The 21,786-nt window shown below is 37.2% G+C and overlaps 1 protein-coding gene across 2 annotated transcripts in view; it reads right to left on the bottom strand.

Annotated features, from left to right (window-relative positions):
* Positions 1-4,618: 4,618 nt before the first annotated feature.
* Positions 4,619-21,786, bottom strand: part of LOC144447068 (uncharacterized) — a 38,855-nt gene continuing 21,687 nt past the window's right edge. For both annotated transcript variants that reach the window (XM_078136964.1, XM_078136965.1), the window contains 3 exons: positions 18,920-19,033; positions 9,032-9,153; positions 4,619-8,002 (listed from right to left, as the gene is read on the bottom strand). In XM_078136964.1, coding sequence (XP_077993090.1) covers positions 7,925-8,002; positions 9,032-9,153; positions 18,920-19,033 — 314 coding nt within the window. In that variant the 3' untranslated portion in view covers positions 4,619-7,924. The remainder of the gene's footprint in view (positions 8,003-9,031; positions 9,154-18,919; positions 19,034-21,786) is intronic.

Below are 21,786 nucleotides of genomic sequence, written 5' to 3'. Positions count from 1 at the left end.
TATTAAGTCACATAAACACCCAAAGACATACATATATTTGGGAAATACAGTAGAAATCACCCTCCTGGAAAAAAATTGATAAAATTGAGACATTGAATGCCCCAAGTAATCTTGATCTCTGAACTACAATCTTGACCTTTGACCCACCACACTGTCCAATGGTATGAAAGCACTATAAAACTTTTATGTTAATCAGAAATGACTAATGCAATGACATTTACAAGAGATCAAAAGGGGTACTATTATAGTAAATCTATATCAAAACAGTGGAAAACAGTTATCCCTGGCCTAGGCACACCATGTTTTTCCTCTGAAGTACTAGAGTTACAGAAGGACTGCCTTTGATACCCAGTATACTTCCTACTGTAATTTGACTAGTCCCATGGTGTGTAGAGTCCCATTGTCTTTCAATACTAGGAGTCTAGCTTTAATAGCTGTTGTTTATACATGTACATGTGTATGTAACATTTTGCCAACATTTTGCTGACCTAATGATACTCTGTTGACAGTTCTAAAGCTCATCAGAATTTTTAGTAAACTTTAATATGAGTTTTACTAAGATCATCCACTTTTCATTTGTTTTTTTGTACTACCAATATTACGAATTGAAGCTTTAAGAAATACATAGAAATCGCAATGTGAATCAAAATACTTCCATCAGCACAACCAACCCTATACCCCTGAGTGTAGTAGACATATCCTGAAGCTTAGAAACATCAGTATACTATTACATTAACATGGGTGTCTCAGTTTATTTTAATATTTACCTTGTAAGTCATTGGTTTCAAAAAAGTTAATATTGTAACATGAAATAGGTATTACCCTTTTTTACGGGGTTACTGAACTTATTTCATTCCTGTAAGCCTTGGTCTCTGTATTAAAGTCTGTACAAATATACTCTACAAGTAAAATATAGTTTATAGGGTTAACTAAACAAGACAACTAAAGTGTTAAGTCCCTTGAGGACTGTGCATATGTGGGAGTCCCACTGATTATATGGTGTTTTTATACCCAGTCCAGATAATTAATGCTATGACATGCATACTATTGTTTTAGGGCAATATACAATTAGGTTTATGTACCAGATGGCATATTAGTCCCTGATTCCCCAGCACTCTAATCCAATTCCATTGTTCAATTACTTGTTGATCAAGTTTCCATGTTTAACAGCTCAGACCAATGATGTATGCGTATAGTATTATCATATGGTTGTTTCTGCCATTTTCCACATGCCTCCTCATCATCTATGAATTGAAGCATTTGAAAGGAGAGCCCCATGTGGTTTTAAACACACTAGAATCAGAATACCATCTCTACTGGCTTTTCATACTATGCACAAAGCTAACTTTAAAGGCAATCAGCAAAGTACACAATGCATAGTCTCCATTGTGGACCAAGATGAAAGAGACAGGTCACTGAACAAGTCTGTCTCTAGGGACAAGACAGAATAAGCACACCATTCACTTGCAAAATAACCACCACCTAAATCTTATTGGTTACTTTGATGGCAACCTCCCTGATTACAGGGGTGTCATTAACCCTTCAAGCCCTTGGTTTACATTAAGTTTCTACCCTACAATGCATTACGCATTTAAATACAATTAAGTTTAAAAGTAGACTTTGCTACAGTATACAGCAAAGAACAAAGAGAAAATAATGGCCCCCTGTTGTCATATTTTGAACATTAACTTTGCCAACACAGATGTCAGAGAATGTCCAGTTACAACATTAGAGCCCCACTCCTTTGTTTACCCTGCTACTAGAAAATAATAACTTTGCTATTATTTACAGTTACCAGTAACTTATCTATTTGTGATATGGTAAGTAATATTGACCAGTAACTTATCTATTGGTACATGGGTAGTAATATTGACCAGTAACTTATCTATTGATGATATGGGTAGTGACAATGACCAGTAACTTATCCATTGGTGATATGGGTAGTGATATTGACCAGTAACTTATCTATTGGTGATATGGGGAGTGGTATTGACCAGTAACTTATCCATTGGTGATATGGGTAGTGATATTGACCAGTAACTTATCTATTGGTGATATGGGGAGTGATATTGACCAGTAACTTATCCATTGGTGATATGGGTAGTGATATTGACCAGTAACTTATCTATTGGTGATATGGGGAGTGGTATTGACCAGTAACCTATCTACTGGTGATATGGGTAGTGATATTGACCAGTAACTTATCTACTGGTGATATGGGTAGTGACAATGACCAGTAACTTATCTATTGGTGATATGGGGAGTGATATTGACCAGTAACTTATCTATTGGTGATATGGGTAGTGATATTGACCATTAACTTATCTACTGGTGATATGGGTAGTGACAATGACCAGTAACTTATCTATTGGTGATATGGGTAGTGATATTGACCATTAACTTATCTATTGGTGATATGGGGAGTGATAATGACCAGTAACTTATCTATTGGTGATATGGGTAGTGACAATGACCAGTAACTTATCTATTGGTGATATGGGTAGTGATATTGACCAGTAACTTATCTATTGATGATATGGGTAGTGACAATGACCAGTAACTTATCTATTGGTGATATGGGGAGTGGTATTGACCAGTAACCTATCTACTGGTGATATGGGTAGTGATATTGACCGGTAACTTATCTATTGGTGATATGGGGAGTGATATTGACCAGTAACTTATCTATTGGTGATATGGGTAGTGATATTGACCAGTAACTTATCCATTGGTGATATGGGGAGTGATATTGACCAGTAACTTATCTACTGGTTATATGGGTAGTGATATTGACCAGTAACTTATCTATTGGTGATATGGGTAGTGACAATGACCAGTAACTTATCTATTGGTGATATAGGTAGTGATATTGACCAGTAACTTATCTATTGATGATATGGGTAGTGACAATGACCAGTAACTTATCTATTGGTGATATGGGGAGTGATATTGACCAGTAACTTATCTATTGATGATATGGGGAGTGATATTGACCATTAACTTATCTATTGATGATATGGGGAGTGATATTGACCAGTAACTTATCTATTGGTGATATGGGGAGTGATATTGACCAGTAACTTATCTATTGGTGATATGGGGAGTGATATTGACCAGTAACTTATCTATTGGTGATATGGGGAGTGATATTGACCAGTAACTTATCTATTGGTGATATGGGTAGTGATATTGACCATTAACTTATCTATTGGTGATATGGGGAGTGATATTGACCAGTAACTTATCTATTGGTGATATGGGGAGTGATATTGACCAGTAACTTATCTATTGATGATATGGGGAGTGATATTGACCATTAACTTATCTATTGATGATATGGGGAGTGATATTGACCAGTAACTTATCTATTGGTGATATGGGGAGTGATATTGACCAGTAACTTATCTATTGGTGATATGGGGAGTGATATTGACCAGTAACTTATCTATTGGTGATATGGGGAGTGATATTGACCATTAACTTATCTATTGGTGATATGGGGAGTGATATTGACCAGTAACTTATCTATTGGTGATATGGGTAGTGATATTGACCAGTAACTTATCTATTGATGATATGGGGAGTGATATTGACCAGTAACTTATCTATTGATGATATGGGTAGTGATATTGACCATTAACTTATCTATTGGTGATATGGGTAGTGACAATGACCAGTAACTTATCTATTGGTTATATGGGTAGTGATATTGACCGGTAACTTATCTATTGGTGATATGGGGAGTGATATTGACCAGTAACTTATCTATTGGTGATATGGGTAGTGATATTGACCAGTAACTTATCCATTGGTGATATGGGGAGTGATATTGACCAGTAACTTATCTACTGGTTATATGGGTAGTGATATTGACCAGTAACTTATCTATTGGTGATATGGGTAGTGACAATGACCAGTAACTTATCCATTGGTGATATGGGTAGTGATATTGACCAGTAACTTATCTATTGGTTATATGGGTAGTGATATTGACCAGTAACATATCTATTGGTGATATGGGGAGTGATATTGACCAGTAACTTATCTATTGGTGATATGGGGAGTGATATCGACCAGTAACTTATCTATTGGTTATATGGGTAGTGATATTGACCAGTAACATATCTATTGGTGATATGGGGAGTGATATTGACCAGTAACTTATCTATTGGTGATATGGGGAGTGATATTGACCAGTAACTTATCTATTGGTGATATGGGTAGTGATATTGACCAGTAACTTATCTATTGGTGATATGGGTAGTGACAATGACCAGTAACTTATCTAGTGATGATATGGGTAGTGATATTGACCAGTAACTTATCTATTGGTGATATGGGTAGTAATATTGACCAGTAACTTATCTATTGGTGATATGGGGTGTGATATTGAGCAGTAACCTATCTACTGGTGATATGGGGTGTGATATTGACCACTAACTTATCTACTGGTGATATGGAGTGTGATATTGACCACTAACTTATCTACTGGTTACATGGGGTGTGATATTGACCAGTATCTTATCTACTGGCTACATACAGAATATAAATAATCATTGACCCAACAGCTGGTAATATGAAAATACACAAGCACCATCTCAAGAAGAAAATACTTTATTTACTGCCATCGTACATTCACTTCAAAAGTAGACAAATCTCTAAAACAAGCTATGAATGTAAATATGTGCTTTTTATTTTATAGCAAAACTACCTTGTATAAAAAGTTGTCCCGAGAATAATAATTGCTACTAGCAGCATTTTCTGTCAGATTGACTTTCAATGCCATAATAATCAAGAACTATGGAATATTGATCAGTTTAGTATGGACGAATCAACACAAATATTTCCTATCATCCTGATCTATTGACAAAAAAAATTTCCTAAATTTACAAACTTCAACTATTATCATTCAAAATAAAAGTCTAAATTTTCCTGCTATCAGCTTCGATCTTCCCATTATTTTTTCCCTTTTTAAGAAAACTTCAAAGAAATGTATTTTTGTTTTTTCTTCCTGATAATGTACATGATATTGATTGTTTATGGTGTGTTTTTAAACTAAAACATGCTTAGGTGGAATATTGTATTATGGGTAAATATAATAATTTGTTAAATAATTATAACTAGCAAAAACTAAATAATTATAGACAAAAACAAATTGATTTTAACATAAACATTTTTAACACTACACTTTAGGGGTTGGTTATTAAAGGCCTACAATTCAATCCCACAAACCCAGATTACTACTACGCTATCAGTGGCTGAGGATTAGATAGGGCCATTCTTTAAGTGGTCAACTTTTTCTTTAGCTCAGCCAGACAACTGTTGTTCTCATCCTATTAAATGTTAATCCTGGTCTGACATTGACCTTTCACATCAAATGAACATTTAATGACAATTAGCCAAGATATACTAAATCATGGTTAAATTCAGTGTATGACAGCAGCTTTGTGTGTTAAATAGTTTTATGTCATTTTATATCATTCGGTGTGCCCTATCAAATGGGAATTTAACAAATTTTTCCCAACAGACATTAAAATGTTGGTTTAAAACATGATTTCTCAGACAAATGAATCTGTTCATAAATTTGTCTTTGGTATTAAAGAATAGTTGACTACCGTATGTTAACCTACGACCAATCTCAGTCATGATGGCCACACATTTACAAAATTTGTTTTCATAGTCATATTTTGGCAATAATTATAAGACGTTCGATCAAAGATGTTTGTGATTAACAATTTTGCAAAAAGCTTCTACCTTCAAAATAAATGGCAAGACTAATGAGTTGTAGAAATGTTTTCCAAAAATGTGTCGGTTTCACTCCTTTCATTCCCAGTCTTTGTTTTAGTCTGTTTTAATTTACCTAAATATTGCTTGCTGCTTGAAGATAAAAATTTTGAAAATTTACCAGATCTATGTATTTATCAATTTCTAATTTCTTAAAACAAAACAAGGTCAAAGTATTGATATGTGATGAAATGTGATAGAAATATGCTGACAGGCCTGGATTATTTGTCTACTTTCTTGGAAATGCTATACTGAAAAGCTGATATTCTTAAATTTAGCAGTGTTAATGAAAATAATACGCTGACTAGCCAAGCTTCTTAAATTTTGGCCACCTTGTTTGAAATAATATGTTGAATAGTGCATTTCCATGCAAACCATTAGTTGAAAAATCTTTCTCCTTTCTTTACATCATTACAGAGACTTTGGTTTTGCAAGACTATTAAAAGTACATGTAAATTTCATGAAATATACTTTTTCCTCATGTATCCAACAAACTCTTTCCACAACCCCCTCCCCCTTTCCCTCCCCTCCCACAGTCCCCAATCCCCAGTCAATGAAACTTAACTTTCCGGTTATAAATTCTCCATCTGTTTTTCATTGCAAACTATGATTTATGTTCCTACTTATATACAGCTATAAATGCCAACCTATTACCTCAATAGGAATACAAACTAATTGGTCACAAACAGTGCCTATTGTGAGCATCAATTTCATTTTATTGTGAAATAAAACTTTGTTAAAGAATTTCTTACCTCAAATAACTAGTGTTGTAACAAATATGTCTTCTGAACACTTCATAATATTTTGCCAAGATTTGTGAGCTTCAAGTTTTAAAAAAAATAGTTTTCAGGATTTACCCAATCGCAATTTTTAGAAGGCACTGATTTTTCTTGCTGTACTTTGCAATTTAAATCTAGTTTTTCTATGAAAATATATTCTATCACCAAAAGTAGCATGTATTCTTTCCTTGTAGTTGTAATCTGCAGCTAATTCTGGTCGCCAATGTTCTTCATTCAAAGTTAATAGAAGCTCATTTTTGTTTGAAATGACTCAGACTAAATCTGAAAGTAAAATGCACCTCAAGACTAACCCTAACCCTAATTCTGGTCGACAATGTTCTTCATTCAAAGTTAATAGAAGCTCATTTTGGTTTGAAATGACTCAGGCTAAATCTGAAAGTAAAATGCACCTCAAGACTAAATTTCCCAGAAAGTCAAAGTTTTTCAATTCTCTCAAAACTTTGCTGTAGAAAAGCTTGTTCTCATTTCTTGTAAAATAATACAAGAAATTTGGGGGTTTTCAAGGAAATCGTCAATCTTTTGTGTTTCCATAAAATACACATGGTATTTTGATGTACCAAGTAATTTTGACCTCTATTTCAAAGATTGGTACAGTGATCCCAGATTTGTACAATGACCCCAGATTTTTTTAGTTGTAACTGTGAACAGATTGGAGTTTTCTTGAAGAAAATAACAGCAAAAATTTAAAGAGCTTAATTCTGAGGTGCATCCTAGGTTGTAAAACAGTAGACCAAGGTTGGTTAAACTGTCATTATCAGTTTTCATACTTGTACCACAACAATGACGTGTCCATCTCAGGAAGTACACAACTAAACGTGTGGAGTCACTTGTTGAACACAATTTGATGAAAATCAGCAACCAGGTTTTCCGAGTCCAAATGCATTTGAATGATATAATATGTCACGTTCCCACTGTACTTCACCAATAATACATATTGTCATCACAATATCAATTTCTGCCATCTGTGAGTGGTATAATGTTCACATCCATCCAACAAGCACTTGCTCAGATGATGACAATACAGGAAGGTCCATAAAACCAGGCGTAGTCTGATTACACAGTTCTTATATGGTATAACATCTAAGTAACATATGACTTGGTGATTTATTGTGTCTGCAGGTCAAAGGTCAACACAGTGTGTCTAAGTTTAGTTACCAAGTCTGACATAGTTTAATTCTTGAAGAGTTTGTAAAAACTCCCACGCTACTCACAATACCCAGGTTTTTGACGCAGCAATCCAAACTATAATAACATCCTTAGCAGAAGAGCACAACATTAGAAAAGAATGGAAGATGAGACATCACCTGGTATCAGGAAGACATGACAAGATAATAGATGAGTTACTTCTGATTTAAGGGGTCCAAGTCAGCCAAGGAGAAGTCATCATTACCCATAGTCAGTCCAGAACCAAAGCCTTCCTGGATATCAAAATAATGCAAATCATTATTAATTAATAATAGTAATAATGAAAAAATGTAATTTCCTATGTAGTGCTTTCATATACTGTATTCAAAGTACTTTACGAAAGGGAACTTGCAAAATGCAAACCCACCACCTTGAATATCCTGAATGTTGCATTATGGGAAATATGATGATATTATGAATCAATCAGAATTGTACATAATTGTGTTACACTGTTTGTAACCACAAATAATCTAGTTATGGTTACCCTGACCATTGTAGGAGATTGTTTTATTGATTCCATCATACTATTTATTACAATAACTACAGAGAATCTCCTAGTCCTCTGCATCTAAGCATGCTCAGTCTGGATTGCAAGTTCCCGATTAGTACACCTGGCACAGCCTTACAGTGGCACAACAGCCCTTGACACTCTTTTCATTTTCCTGGGAAACTATAAGAGCATGGCTTTAAATCCATCACATAGCAATCTCTATCCCACCAGATCCCAAATTACACAGCAGTGTTTATGGGGCAAAATTGTGGTTCAAATCTTGCCCAACGACTACAGCTATTGATTTAGAAACAACTGGCAGCAGTGACACTTGAACCAGCAACTTTCAGAATCTGAGTCAGCTGCTCTACCTATTTGATTTGACAAGATTCCACATTTGATACTTTCTTTAGAAACATCTTTTGACAGAGCCTCGATTCTTCTTAAGTGTATTTTCAGAACAGTACAGAAAGTCCTTGGGCAAGATTTGAACCACGACTGTGCCTCAGTCAACCCAGCTGTATAATTGGGGACCTGGTAGGATGTAGGTTGCAATGTGAAGGCTTTAATCCTATGCGCTTAAATGGCTGCAATGGATTGTATGCTCCCCGGGGAGTTGAGGAAGACTAAAGGGCTGTTGTGCCATTTTGATCCGAGCCAGGGGTAATAATTATAAAGCGCTTTGAGCACAGAGTGGGAAAGTGCTATATAAGAACCCAACATTATTATTTATTATTATTACAGAAAAGATGGAGGACAAACATAGTCTTACTTTGATCTCAGCCATTTGTCTATCCAAGTTGTTTATTGCTTTGTCGTAATCTGTTCCCATTTGAAATGGATTGGTTGACTCTATGCTTGAAGTTGCACCAAAAGGAGCACTGCCAAACGGATCTACAAATAAATTAGTACACAGGTGAAAGGAAAAATCAATCAAGAAAAACAAGTCTTTTAGAAGTTGTTTCAAATGTAAGAACTATCAAGAACATAATAAACTCTGTCACTGTAGACAAGAACGTCTTCGCCAATTTATTATTTTTTTGTATTACACAGTCCTTCTGGATTGTCACCTGCTTTCATAGGGTCAGTAACAAGCCATTGAGAATGACATAGTCCCCGCTATGATTGGGTTTTAAGGAATTAGCACTACTCTGATCACGCAACAACACTTGTGAACCTAAATCAAACAGACTTAGATATGTTGTGTCTGCTTGTCGGACATGGAACATGCCTACAACAATAAAGGATTGGTCGGGTATGGGGGATCATATCAATATGAAAATGGATATGCAAATGTATGTCATAGAACACTGTCCTAATACCAACTCTGAATGAGATCTGTTCAAGCATGTCTGAGTTATGGCTTTGGACATGGAAAATTCACAAACAAAATGGCTGCCAGGCAGCCATATTGGATCGTATCATGACGAAAATGGATATGAACATGTATGTCATAGAACACTGTCCTAATACCAACTTCGAATGAGATCTGTTCAAGCATGTCTGAGTTATGGCTTTGGACATGGAAAATTTGCAAAAAAAATGGCTGCCAGGCAGCCATATTGGATCGTATCTCAATGAAAATGGATATGCACATGTATGTCATAGAACACTGTCCTAATATCAACTTTGAATGAGATCTGTTCAAGCATGTCTGAGTTATGGCTTTGGACATGGAAAATTTGCAAACAAAATGGCTGCCAGGCAGCCATATTGGATCGTATCACAATGAAAATGGATATGCACATGTATGTCATAGAACACTGTCCTAATACCAACTTTGAATGAGATCTGTTCAAGCATGTCTGAGTTATGGCTTTGGACATGAAAATTCACAAACAAAATGGCTGCCAGGCGGCCATATTGGATCGTATCATGACAACAATGAATATGCACATATATGCCATAGAACACTGTCCTAATACCAACTCTGAATGAGATCTGTGTGAGCATGTCTGAGTTATGGCTTTAGACAGGGAAAATTCGCAAACAAAATGGCTGCTAGGCGGCCATATTGGATCGTATCATAAAACAAATTGACGTGCATATGTATGCCATAGCATGTTGCCCCTGTACCAAGTTTGAAAAAAATCGGTACAGGCATCTCCAAGAAACGGCTGCAGACGGACGGACGCACGGACGCACGGACGGACAGACGGAACCCAATCCATAAGTCCCCGTTCCGGACTTCGTCCGCGGGGACTAACAAAATGACCCCTATGGTCTGGCCAACAAATGAGTGGCCAATAATGGAAGGTACTCCAAACTAAGCATACTGCTGACATCAGCCTGTGGACAAATGGGAGTGTTACAAACAGGAAAAGTGAACAACTATTAAAATTGGATTAATAACACTTTGCTCGGCATGATAGAACAGCAGAGACTTGTATTACACACCATGGTTTGATAAGAAAAGTTTTATGGCCTCGATCTTTGTGTGTACATGAAATGCCAGGGGAACTGGAAATTTGTTTGTGAATGTGAACTAATATGTAAAGTGCCCATAAACCTTCTTATCAAATGATAGAATGTAATACAAGTCTTTGTACTTCCAATCCAATCCCCATAGCAATACTGAACCTCAGTTCAGTTGTGCTACAAAAAACACCAGGAGGAGTTTAACAGTCCACTGAGGGACTGACAAGGGGAGGGAGGGAGGGAGGGAGGGAGGGAGGGAGGGAGGGAGGGAGAGAGAGAGAGAGAGAGAGAGAGAGAGAGAGAGAGAGAGAGAGATAGAGAGAGCGAGAGAGAGAGAGAGAGAGAGAGAGAGAGAGAGAGAGAGAGAGAGAGAGAGAGAGAGAGAGAGAGAGAGAGAGAGAGAGAGAGAGAGAGAGAGAGAGAGAGAGAGAGAGAGAGAGAGAGAGAGAGAGAGAGAGAGAGAGAGAGAGAGAATTAGTAATAGAAATGACACTGCTAGATGAGAACCCTAGTCATGGTGTTTACATGTAATAGTGCACATCAAAGGAAGTTTGTGAGTGCAGGTAGAGAAGCCCATTGTGAATAGTAGAGATGTGCTCATGTGCATGCCCTGTGTGTAATAAAAGGCTGCAGTTTTATTATTTTGAGAAAGTTCGAAATATCTCTCAGAATCAGTTCACAAGTAAATTCTTTGTAACATAAATCGACAGAGTAATTTATGCCAACTATTTTATGTTACAAGTGAGAACAAAAGAATATTGTTGACACAATACTTAAATACAGTAGAGCAGTCCTGCTCAGTTTGAGAGTGATTACCTAATGTGGTATAACAGAAATGACTAATTAGTAATGCCAGGAGGAATAGGCTGTCCAAAGTAAGGTGTAAATATATGTACACCTTTTGGAAGACAATGAAAGTAAGAACTGAATTGTAATTAGTGGAGTTATCTGCACACAGGTTATATTCTTTTACTTGTGTATCCTTAGACAGGAGGGCTTCCTCTATGCCCTTGCCTTTATGACAGCCTGCCTTTTGCATGGTCTTGTCTAGGGGTGCCTATTTAAAGGATTTCAAAAACAACAAATGATGCAATTTCAATTGGTGGTTGAAAGGTGCGTGCACTTGATAAAAACATTGAAGTACTTCCATGATAGAAATATGTGTCAATGAGAATCTTTCCACATTTGAGTGACCTCAGATGGCACTCATACTCATAGACACAGTGCTAGCTTCAGAGCTAAGGAAAGGGAAAGGAATGGCAGGTTTTGGGATAATTAAGGATTTCGTGTGTTGATCTTATTCAATGTCATAATACTTGTAGGGGATAGCCAAACCAATGTTCACATCCCAACCTTATGTCAATATTCTAGAGCACAGTGATAAGGCTTTAATTACTATTTGGTAAAAGGTACAGAAATATATGCAGGGTTACCTGATCCTTTCTCTCCCCCCCCCCCCCACCACCACCTCTGTTTAATTAGAGTTCTGAACTCCATCATGAAAAGGTTGTACATACATTGCAAATTAAATTGTTGCACAATAATGTGTACATAAAGCCCCTGTTTGCATCTCATCAACCCTTTTCTCTCTGCATTGGACATAGTATAGAGTGCAACAATGCTTTCTTTCTTTGCATTGGGCCTCGTAGAGTGCAACCCTTCTTTCTCTCTGCATTGGGCCAAATATTGTGCAACCCTTCTTTCTCTCTGTATTGGGCCTAGTAGAGTGCAACCCTTCGTTCTCTCTGCATTGGGCCCAATATAGTGCAACCCTTCTTTCTCTCTGCATTGGCCTAATATAGTGCAACCCTTCTTTCTCAGCATTGGACCAAATATAGTGTGCAACCCTTCTTTTTCTCTCTCTGCATTGGACCAAATATAGCGCAACCCTTCTTTCTCAGTATTGGACCAAATAGTGTGCAACTCTTCCTTCCCTTTGCACTAGGTGTACAGTAAACAAAGCTATATGTCTGTGGAAGTTGGTTGGTAGGTAGGCCATCTGCTATGGAAGTGTTGGTAACACCCATGAATTAACCATGGTGAAAAAAGGTCAATGTCCATCCATCCTAAATGACACATTTAACTATGCAAAACAGGTAATTTCAAGACAACAATAAGTCATTTACTTCTATGCAAATCAGTCATTTAAGAATCCAGGTCAGAATATGTGTGACAAATTAAAATCCAGACAAGAATGCTTTATTTGGGTAACATTACTTAACAAAAGGTTACTGCCTTCTTGATCTAAAGCTTAAAGATACGCACAGTTTATGGAATGTTTGGGAACCCCAGTAACAAGATGAAGAAATCTGGTAAAACTTGCATCAATTTCCATCACCTTATAAACTATACTGGTACCATAATTTGCTGAGAACCCTGTTCAAATGTGTTGAAAACTTAAGATTTTAGCTATTTGGCTACTTATTTCCCTTATCCACAACAATTATGGCTATTTCTATTTGCCAGCTGTAGCTGAGATTTTCTGGATGTTATAGATGAAGATGGTCATGAGTTTAAAACAGAACATATAGACTGGGAGTGATTTACAATCATATCATCACATTCAAGAAACTTTGTGTCATTACTATGAGCAGAGGCCACACCACTGCCCTTTACTAATACATTTCCCAGACTGTTCCTCTGTGGAATTTTGAAGGTGGAAAACTGATACCCTTGGTTGATGGAATGGACAGAAGCTTTACGGAAACACAGTACTCCACAGACTTGTTAGTAGACATGGAATAGTGGTCATCCATTGAAACTAACAAAGACCTTCTTTACTAGTTACTGCATGGTCAACTCTTTCTATTCATATCTTAAACAATGGGCATCACTGCTTCCATTTACTCTCCTACTAAAGCTGATACACAAATGAAAAATTTCTCTTTCATAGCCAACTGTTATAAGCCTAATCTTTTGGGTAGTTGAGAACAGAATGTCTATAATTTGCATCTCATCAGGTTGCACTATAACCCCATAAAGCCTTAGAGTAACACCCTATTTTTTAGAGTGTAGTTATGTAGACAACACATGAGCTGATGCAATTTAATGGCCCTGCTAGGTTCATTTACTAGTATTTCAAAAGGCCCTCTCTTGAAATGCAAATGTTAATACTAGAGTACTATTTAAATGAGTACATTCCTCTCTCTAACTACAACTATTCAATTAAAACAAAGGTTTGTTTTTAACAGGAATCTGAAGCCACATAGTCTGGTAACTATGTCAGGTTATGACAGTTTTTATGACCACCTCATCAGCTCAACATCAACCCCACACTCCTCACCCTATAGTGGCAGTCATGAAAGTTAGGCAATTTGTTCTGGTACAGTCATAAAAGTTAGGCAAGTTGGTTCTGGTACGGTCATAAAATTTAGGCAGCTGGTCTAGTCATACTGTATATTGTCGCATCAGTGCAGTAAGGTCTTAATCTTATCTGCATAGCAGATACAACCTTACTGCACTGTCGCCAAGATATTCACAAAAGTTAGGTATTTTGATGTTTTGAGAGGGTGCTGTGATGTTATATCACATAGTTGTGATTGACAGTAAACTTTGAGGATTATTTTGTCTACACATTGCCGTGTTCACAGAAACAACTCCCCATACAGTGACTGCATTAGACTGTAAGATATGTCGTGACGTTTCGCCCTCAACGGCCTCCTCTCAGGTTGGCCGATGTTTGAGGGCGCCCCGTCATGTCGTACCTTACAGACTATGACTGCATTTACACTACATCATTTTGACTTTATTTGTTTTAGGAGGTGCATTTATTTCATCCTAGTGGGCTCTGTAAGAAATCTATCACTGATCTACATATAGCACCTTTCCTTTTCCATATGCACCTAGCACCTTTCCTTATAAAAAAAAATGCACAGGTTTGTTAAAGGGCCACACAGCTAAGGCAAAATCTTTGCTGCATACTTAAAATGCACTCGCAGTATTCTACTTACTGCAGCATACTTAGCTGTCACTTGCAACTGACTGAACTCAACCTTGTATTAACATATACCTAACTTAAGTTATAAATGATCTGATATCATAATTTATCACAATGGCATATTTTGGAAATCCTTACTATTCAATCATACTGGAAGACAACTGTAAATGTAATGTTATAGCAGGCATACATTGACACTATACAAGAATATGGTACATGTAACTGTAATTAGAGTTGGACTAGCAGCATATGTTATGTACATAGCTCATTTCGGTTGAGTCTATTGATATTAGGGTTATGAATGTCACACTACTACAGGATAAAGTTTAAGGGGCTTATTCAGAATAAAATAGTTATCAAATTGATGACTGGGTACCACAAATAGTTGGATACGGTCACAAACGCTTGTTACATAATAGTAAATATTAAATCTCCAACACTATTGACAGGATAATCACAATTTGTGGTGAGTTGGACAAAGGTAGTGGTTCAAAGTAGTGCAACACCTGGAAAATGACATGAATTGCAACAAGAAGAGCTAAAATAGACAGAACCAGGCAAACATATACATGGATTAGAGCTCACTGCTACAGTGCTAGCAGGTGAGGATTGCACCCCACTACCAGGGAAATTAATACAGATGGGGACTCACTGCTGAAGTAACCAGTGCCAAGCATTAGTTGTAGCGCTCAGTGAGAAAATAAGGTAGTTGTATGAAAGAATTGTTCCCCATTGCTATTATGTAGCCAGTGTCATGCAGATGCATGTATAAATGGTAATTCATGGCTAAAGTACCAAATACCAGGCAATCAAGATAATACACAACAGCTTACAACTAGAACATCTGGTGTTAGATTAACATACATACTAATGAAAGACATAGCCTCCATCACAACGGCACTTTCTATCAATGCAGGGCACACAATATTTGTACTTCAAGACTTGTCGTTGAGGGGGCTATTTTCATCATGGAAGATTTTACAACGCCTACAATGACATCTAACATTATATCACCTCCTGAAATGGTTTGTACAATGTCGACATCTTTATAGTCTAGAGTCACTACATGTAACAATGACATAACTCTGCAATATTCTACCATAGATCTTCTTGGAGAGTTCCCTCCAAGATCTATGATTCTACTATGGAGCAGTATGTCATACATGTACTAACAAAATCTTCCAAATAGTCTGTTATATAATAAAGGTGTACAATTCAATCATAGGTTCTCACATTAGAGCTATTTTCTTGGGCTAGTCTTTTTTTTTGTACTTTGCTGAAACAATTTGAAACAAGGTTTTTAGTTGATTAAAAGAAAAAGAAAATAATTTGGCAGACATATATTTTTAAATACAAAAAAGTTGGGTTTATAAACTTGCTTTCAACACTCTATTGGTGAGTACTTTTTGCAGGTAAATATTACATTAATAGTTTTATCCCCAACATCCAAAAGGAATATACTGTGATATCATGAAAAAAAAGACACAAAGAAATAGATATCAAAGACACGGAGTCAGAAAATAATTTATAACAAAAACTGATTTCATAAGATGTGGTGTGCATGTGTGGCATTTGTGTATACTGTCTAAATTTATGTCAATTTTTGTATATTCTTTTATCTTGTGAGCTGTGAATCCACACAAAAATTCCTATAAACCTTCTACAATTTCAGTTTTAAACCATGGCCAGATGTTGATCATATTCTGTCAGTGAGTGACCACCCTTTTGTGTGTGTGTGTGTGTGTGTGTGTGTGTGTGTGTGTGTGTGTGTGTGTGTGTGTGTGTGTGTGTAATGACAGTATTCAATGTATGTACAATATCTGTTTTACATAATGTTCTATATATATATATATATATATATATGTCTTTACTTTACATGTCCAGAATAACTACAAGATGAATTTTCATTTATTCTTGACAATAACAATATTTTTTATATTTGTTATATCAACATCATATTCCATTGTAAAGTTTTATTTCAATATCCACCAGTGACAATAAAGTTAATATCGTTATTATCATCAATGCATTAGCATGTAGTCCATCCTAAAGATGAGAGCTGACTGTGATTGACACTAAGTGTTCAGGACACTCTACAAAGTGATGTCATTATTAAGTGATGTCAACAGCACAATACTTTAAAGATAATAAAAAGTGTGTAGCAATGAAAACAATACCCCCCCCCCCCCCACATACTGCTTATGATGGCAGGTCACTGATAGTCAAGTACAAGTTGTGGCCTGGACAGAAAAAGTTCATATTTTTATGACATGCTATCATTGAAAGTTTTTTCTGTGTTTGTTTCTCCCTGTCTCCCTGGTAGGTTTTGGTGAATTTCACTGACTGCAAATAAGCTGCCACTTTATTTAATTACTCTATGGATGTTTAATAAGTAAGTCAGTTATTCTGGTAATGAGTAGTTGCTGTTAAGTAAAAGTGTAAATGCTTGTCTATTCACTGGAGCCTTATCAAGAAAGTCATTCATTCAGCCATTAATAACAATGGAGACAGACCACATGAGAACCATTTCATCCATCAATAGTCATTGTTGACATCAACACATCTGGGGGGTCATGAAGTATGCATTTCTGACCTAGGCGTTAGGTATGGCATTTCATTTAAAACCTCAAAATGTTGATACTATGATCATGTAATTTTACATGAAAGTGTGGACATAAACACAAGAAATAAAGAGAAATTATATTGTATATGTAATGTGATGCCCCGGGTATGGGGTATGACCATGTAAATTTACATCAAAGCATGCCTACAAAGGCAACACATGCAGAGAAATTATACAGGACAGGGATATGCCCTAGTTATACATCTGCAGCCAGAAACTTGGTACATGATGAATATGGCATGTATCAACCTCTGCCCTCTTTAATATCCTGTCTGTTATCACAGTGATGAGTAGTTCTGTCATGAAACCAGACCCATCATTATCCTTCCACTACGGAGCAGGCAAAGTTTTCATAAAACTTGAAACCAGACCCATCATTATCCTTCCACTACGGAGCAGGCAAAGTTTTCATAAAACTTGAAACCAGACCCATCATTATCCTTCCACTACAGAGCAGGCAAAGTTTTCATAAAACTTGAAACCAGACCCATCATTATCCTTCCACTACGGAGCAGGCAAAGTTTTCATAAAACTTGAAACCAGACCCATCATTATCCTTCCACTACGGAGCAGGCAAACTTTTCATAAAACTTGAAACCAGACCCATCATTATCCTTCCACTACGGAGCAGGCAAAGTTTTCATAAAACTTGAAACCAGACCCATCATTATCCTTCCACTACAGAGCAGGCAAAGTTTTCATAAAACTTGAAACCAGACCCATCATTATCTTTCCACTACGGAGCAGGCAAAGTTTTCATAAAACTTGAAACCAGACCCATCATTATCTTTCCATTACAGAGCACGCAAGGTTTTCTCCAAGTACATTGATCCTTGGTAAGTGCAGCATGTCCTCAAAATCCCCCAATAAAATGCTTCTGTTGTGCAACCTTACTTTAGAATGTTTATCATCCCCAGGCAAGGATTTTGAATTTAATAGTGATCAAGGGCAGAGTCAGTTTTTAGAAATGTGATACAGCAATCAAGGGTATGGGATCTAGATAACCATCAGTTGTCAGACCACCTGGGGTTAACATTCTGCAGATGTATAGACATGAGAAGTAAACAGGTGGGATATCGGAGGTTAAATGTGTATGACAGGCAGTATTGGGGGTTAGACAATCAGTCTGACTCAGCTAGCAGACAGGCTACCTGGAGTACCACAAAGGCAGTTAGGCAAGGTAGTTATTTTGACAGACAGTCTGATGTCTGGATACCTGGGGGTTAAACAGTCAGCATGTGGGGTAGGAGTGTGGCAGAATCTGTATGCTGGGCACCTGCAGAGGTTAGACAAATGGCAGGCACAACAGGGATTACACATGACAATCAGTAGGTAAAGTAAAGGTGTGACAGAAAGTCAGCTGCCAGGACACTGGGGTTAGAGTCAGTCATCAGGGTATGGGTTAGACAGAGTCCTTATACAGGGTATGGGTTAGACAGAGTCCACATACAGGGTATGGGTTGGACAGAGTCCACATACAGGGTATGGGTTATACAGAGTCCACATACAGGGTATGTGTTGGGCAGTTAGACAGAGTCTGGAAGTTATCGAAAAATAACTTATAGATAGTTAGAAGGGAAAGTATGGGTTAAACTAAGAAATCTAGGGGTCTGGTGGTCAGTAGGCAAGACTTAAATCTAAATAACTTCTTTTCATTCTAATACTCAAAATGATATGCTTACCTATTTTTTGAGTTGGGGGTTTTGGTTGTGGTGCTGGCTGTACAGGTGGTGGTGTTGATGAAACAGCAGCCTGAGGTCTTGGTCTAGCAGGCACTGGGGGTGGTGGTGCCAAAGCTACAAAGAAGTAAATCCACAATTATTATACATCTGTACAATATACAATAAAAGTAGCGATCATTTTATCAGTTATTTGAAACTACTACAAACCACATTATATCACCATATGTGTAAATGTCTAGTCAAAGATTTCCTCTATTGGGTGATTTTACACGACAATTTTTGAAATTATGCACAACAAATCAGAGGATAACCCACTATCTTTATTCCTCTCATTCTTTCAAGTCAATACAACACCTAAACTTCAGTTGTCTTTATTTTACAAACAGGTGTATTATACATATAGGAATGGTATGTCGCTTGGTGGCTAGCCCAGAGATTTGTCCATCTGATTTGACATACTGACTTGACAGTATAGCCCAGAGACTTGGCTATCTGACTTGACATACTGGCTTGACAGTATAGCCCAGAGATTTGTCCATCTGATTTGACATACTGACTTGACAGTATAGCCCAGAGACTTGGCTATCTGACTTGACATACTGGCTTGACAGTATAGTCCAGAGACTTGGCTATCTGACTTGACATACTGACTTGACAGTATAGCCCAGAGACTTGGCTATCTGACTTGACATACTGACTTGACAGTATAGCCCAGAGACTTGGCTATCTGACTTGACATACTGACTTGACAGTATAGCCCAGAGACTTGGCTAGCTGACTTGACATACTGACTTGACAGTATAGCCCAGAGACTTGGCTATCTGACTTGACATACTGGCTTGACAGTATAGTCCAGAGACTTGGCTATCTGACTTGACATACTAGCTTGACAGTATAGCTAACAGACTTGAATATCTGACTTGACAGTATAGCCCAGATACTTGGCTATCTGACTTGACATACTGGCTTGACAGTATAGTCCAGAGACTTGGCTATCTGACTTGACATACTGGCTTGACAGCATAGCCCAGAGACTAGGCTATCTGACTTGACATACTGACTTGACAGTATAGCCCAGAGACTTGGCTATCTGACTTGACATACTGACTTGACAGTATAGCCCAGAGACTTGGCTATCTGACTTGACATACTGGCTTGACAGTATAGCCCAGAGACTTGGCTATCTGACTTGACATACTGGCTTGACAGTATAGCCCAGAGACTTGGCTATCTGACTTGACATACTGGCTTGACAGTATAGCCCAGAGACTTGGCTATCTGACTTGACATACTGGCTTGACAGTATAGCCCAGAGACTTGGCTATCTGACTTGACATACTGACTTGACAGTATAGCCCAGAGACTTGGCTATCTGACTTGACATACTGGCTTGACAGTGTAGCCCAGAGACATGGCTATCTAACTTGACATACTAGCTTGACAGTATAGCCCAGAGACTTGGCTATCTGACTTGACATACTGACTTGACAGTATAGCCCATAGACTTGTCCATCTGACTTGACATACTAGCTTGTTTGACAGTATAAATGTGTGTTCTGGTGAATTACATTTTCAAGCAAGATCGTCAAATCTCTGGGCTACTCAGTAGTCAACCTCTCCAAGTAAATTGAAAGGACTGTATAGACTGTGTCTTGCAATGGAGTATGGTCAAAGACTAATGTTCACATAGTTCAATCCTCTTGTAAAGTGCGCCCTCACTGTTTCCATAAGACTAATTGCTGCCAAAGATGGCAAAGCCAAGGTCCCAGGACAATGAGAGAGTCTATAGATCAACAGACTTTTGAAACACTACAGGGTGCATAAAGTAATCAGCAAATATTCCTAAGGCATGCTTTGCTTATACCAATTGCCTAGAACATGATTACAATAGCAGCTGGCTTGTTCATAGTGACTGTGACATCTAAGACATTCTTCTGCATAGCTGTTTAGAAATCCAATTATAGTCTGTAGCTGTATATGTAAGAAAGGACCCTCGCTCTTGTCAACAGGCATGATTCATTATCCAACAGTGATGGTTTACTGCACATGATGGTGATTGGTAAATTACATTGCTAGGTTAATTAAATCACACAGTGGTTACGATATACTTTATAATATACAGAAAAATAAGGGACACATGTTGAACAGTGTCCATTCATTGCAGATGATACATATCCTCAAGTCTTAACTTTCCCACGGTTTCTGTACATACTTGGTATAATCCCACAATTAAGTCATCCATAATTTTTCAAAAACATGAAGATTCACACGCAGCAGTCTTGAGTACACTACAGTCTAGTGGTTGATGAAGTACATGTATGGCAAGGTGTTTCATTTGTGTATATCAATTCAGACACACAGTGTGTTTCAGTTGTTTTTTAAAAGAAATTACCCTCTTTACAGACAACTTTATTCTAAATTCCATATGAAAATACATCATATTCCGTCAAGTTTTACCTATTCTAAGAAAAAGTTAAACTCCAGTATATGATTATTTCATGAGATATTATACTGGAACAGTGTATATCAGAATGACTTGTTTTCAAGCATATGGCAGACATCCTTAGAATTAAGTCACACTGGAGGACATGCAATTTTACAAAACATAGTTGGTAACAAAAATCTGTTTTCTATTAACGATATAGTCTTAACCCTAACGCTAACCTCATCCTAACCCCTAACCTTAGTGCCTGAGATTGTTTATACTTGCAAAATAATCCACTGTATGGAGAGTTCCTTGACCTTACAACTACATTCTTGCACTCTACTCACTATGGTAACAGTTTCACATGGCCACAAATTAAGATGCACTGAAACTCTGTCAGAACAATACATAATACATCCTGTACTGTAGGGGATTTTGACAT

This window comes from Glandiceps talaboti, chromosome 16 (assembly GCF_964340395.1).
Source record: "Glandiceps talaboti chromosome 16, keGlaTala1.1, whole genome shotgun sequence".
Taxonomy (NCBI): domain Eukaryota; kingdom Metazoa; phylum Hemichordata; class Enteropneusta; family Spengelidae; genus Glandiceps; species Glandiceps talaboti.
The sequence above is the reverse complement of the archived record's forward strand: the minus strand, read 5'-3'. Positions and strand labels throughout refer to the sequence as shown.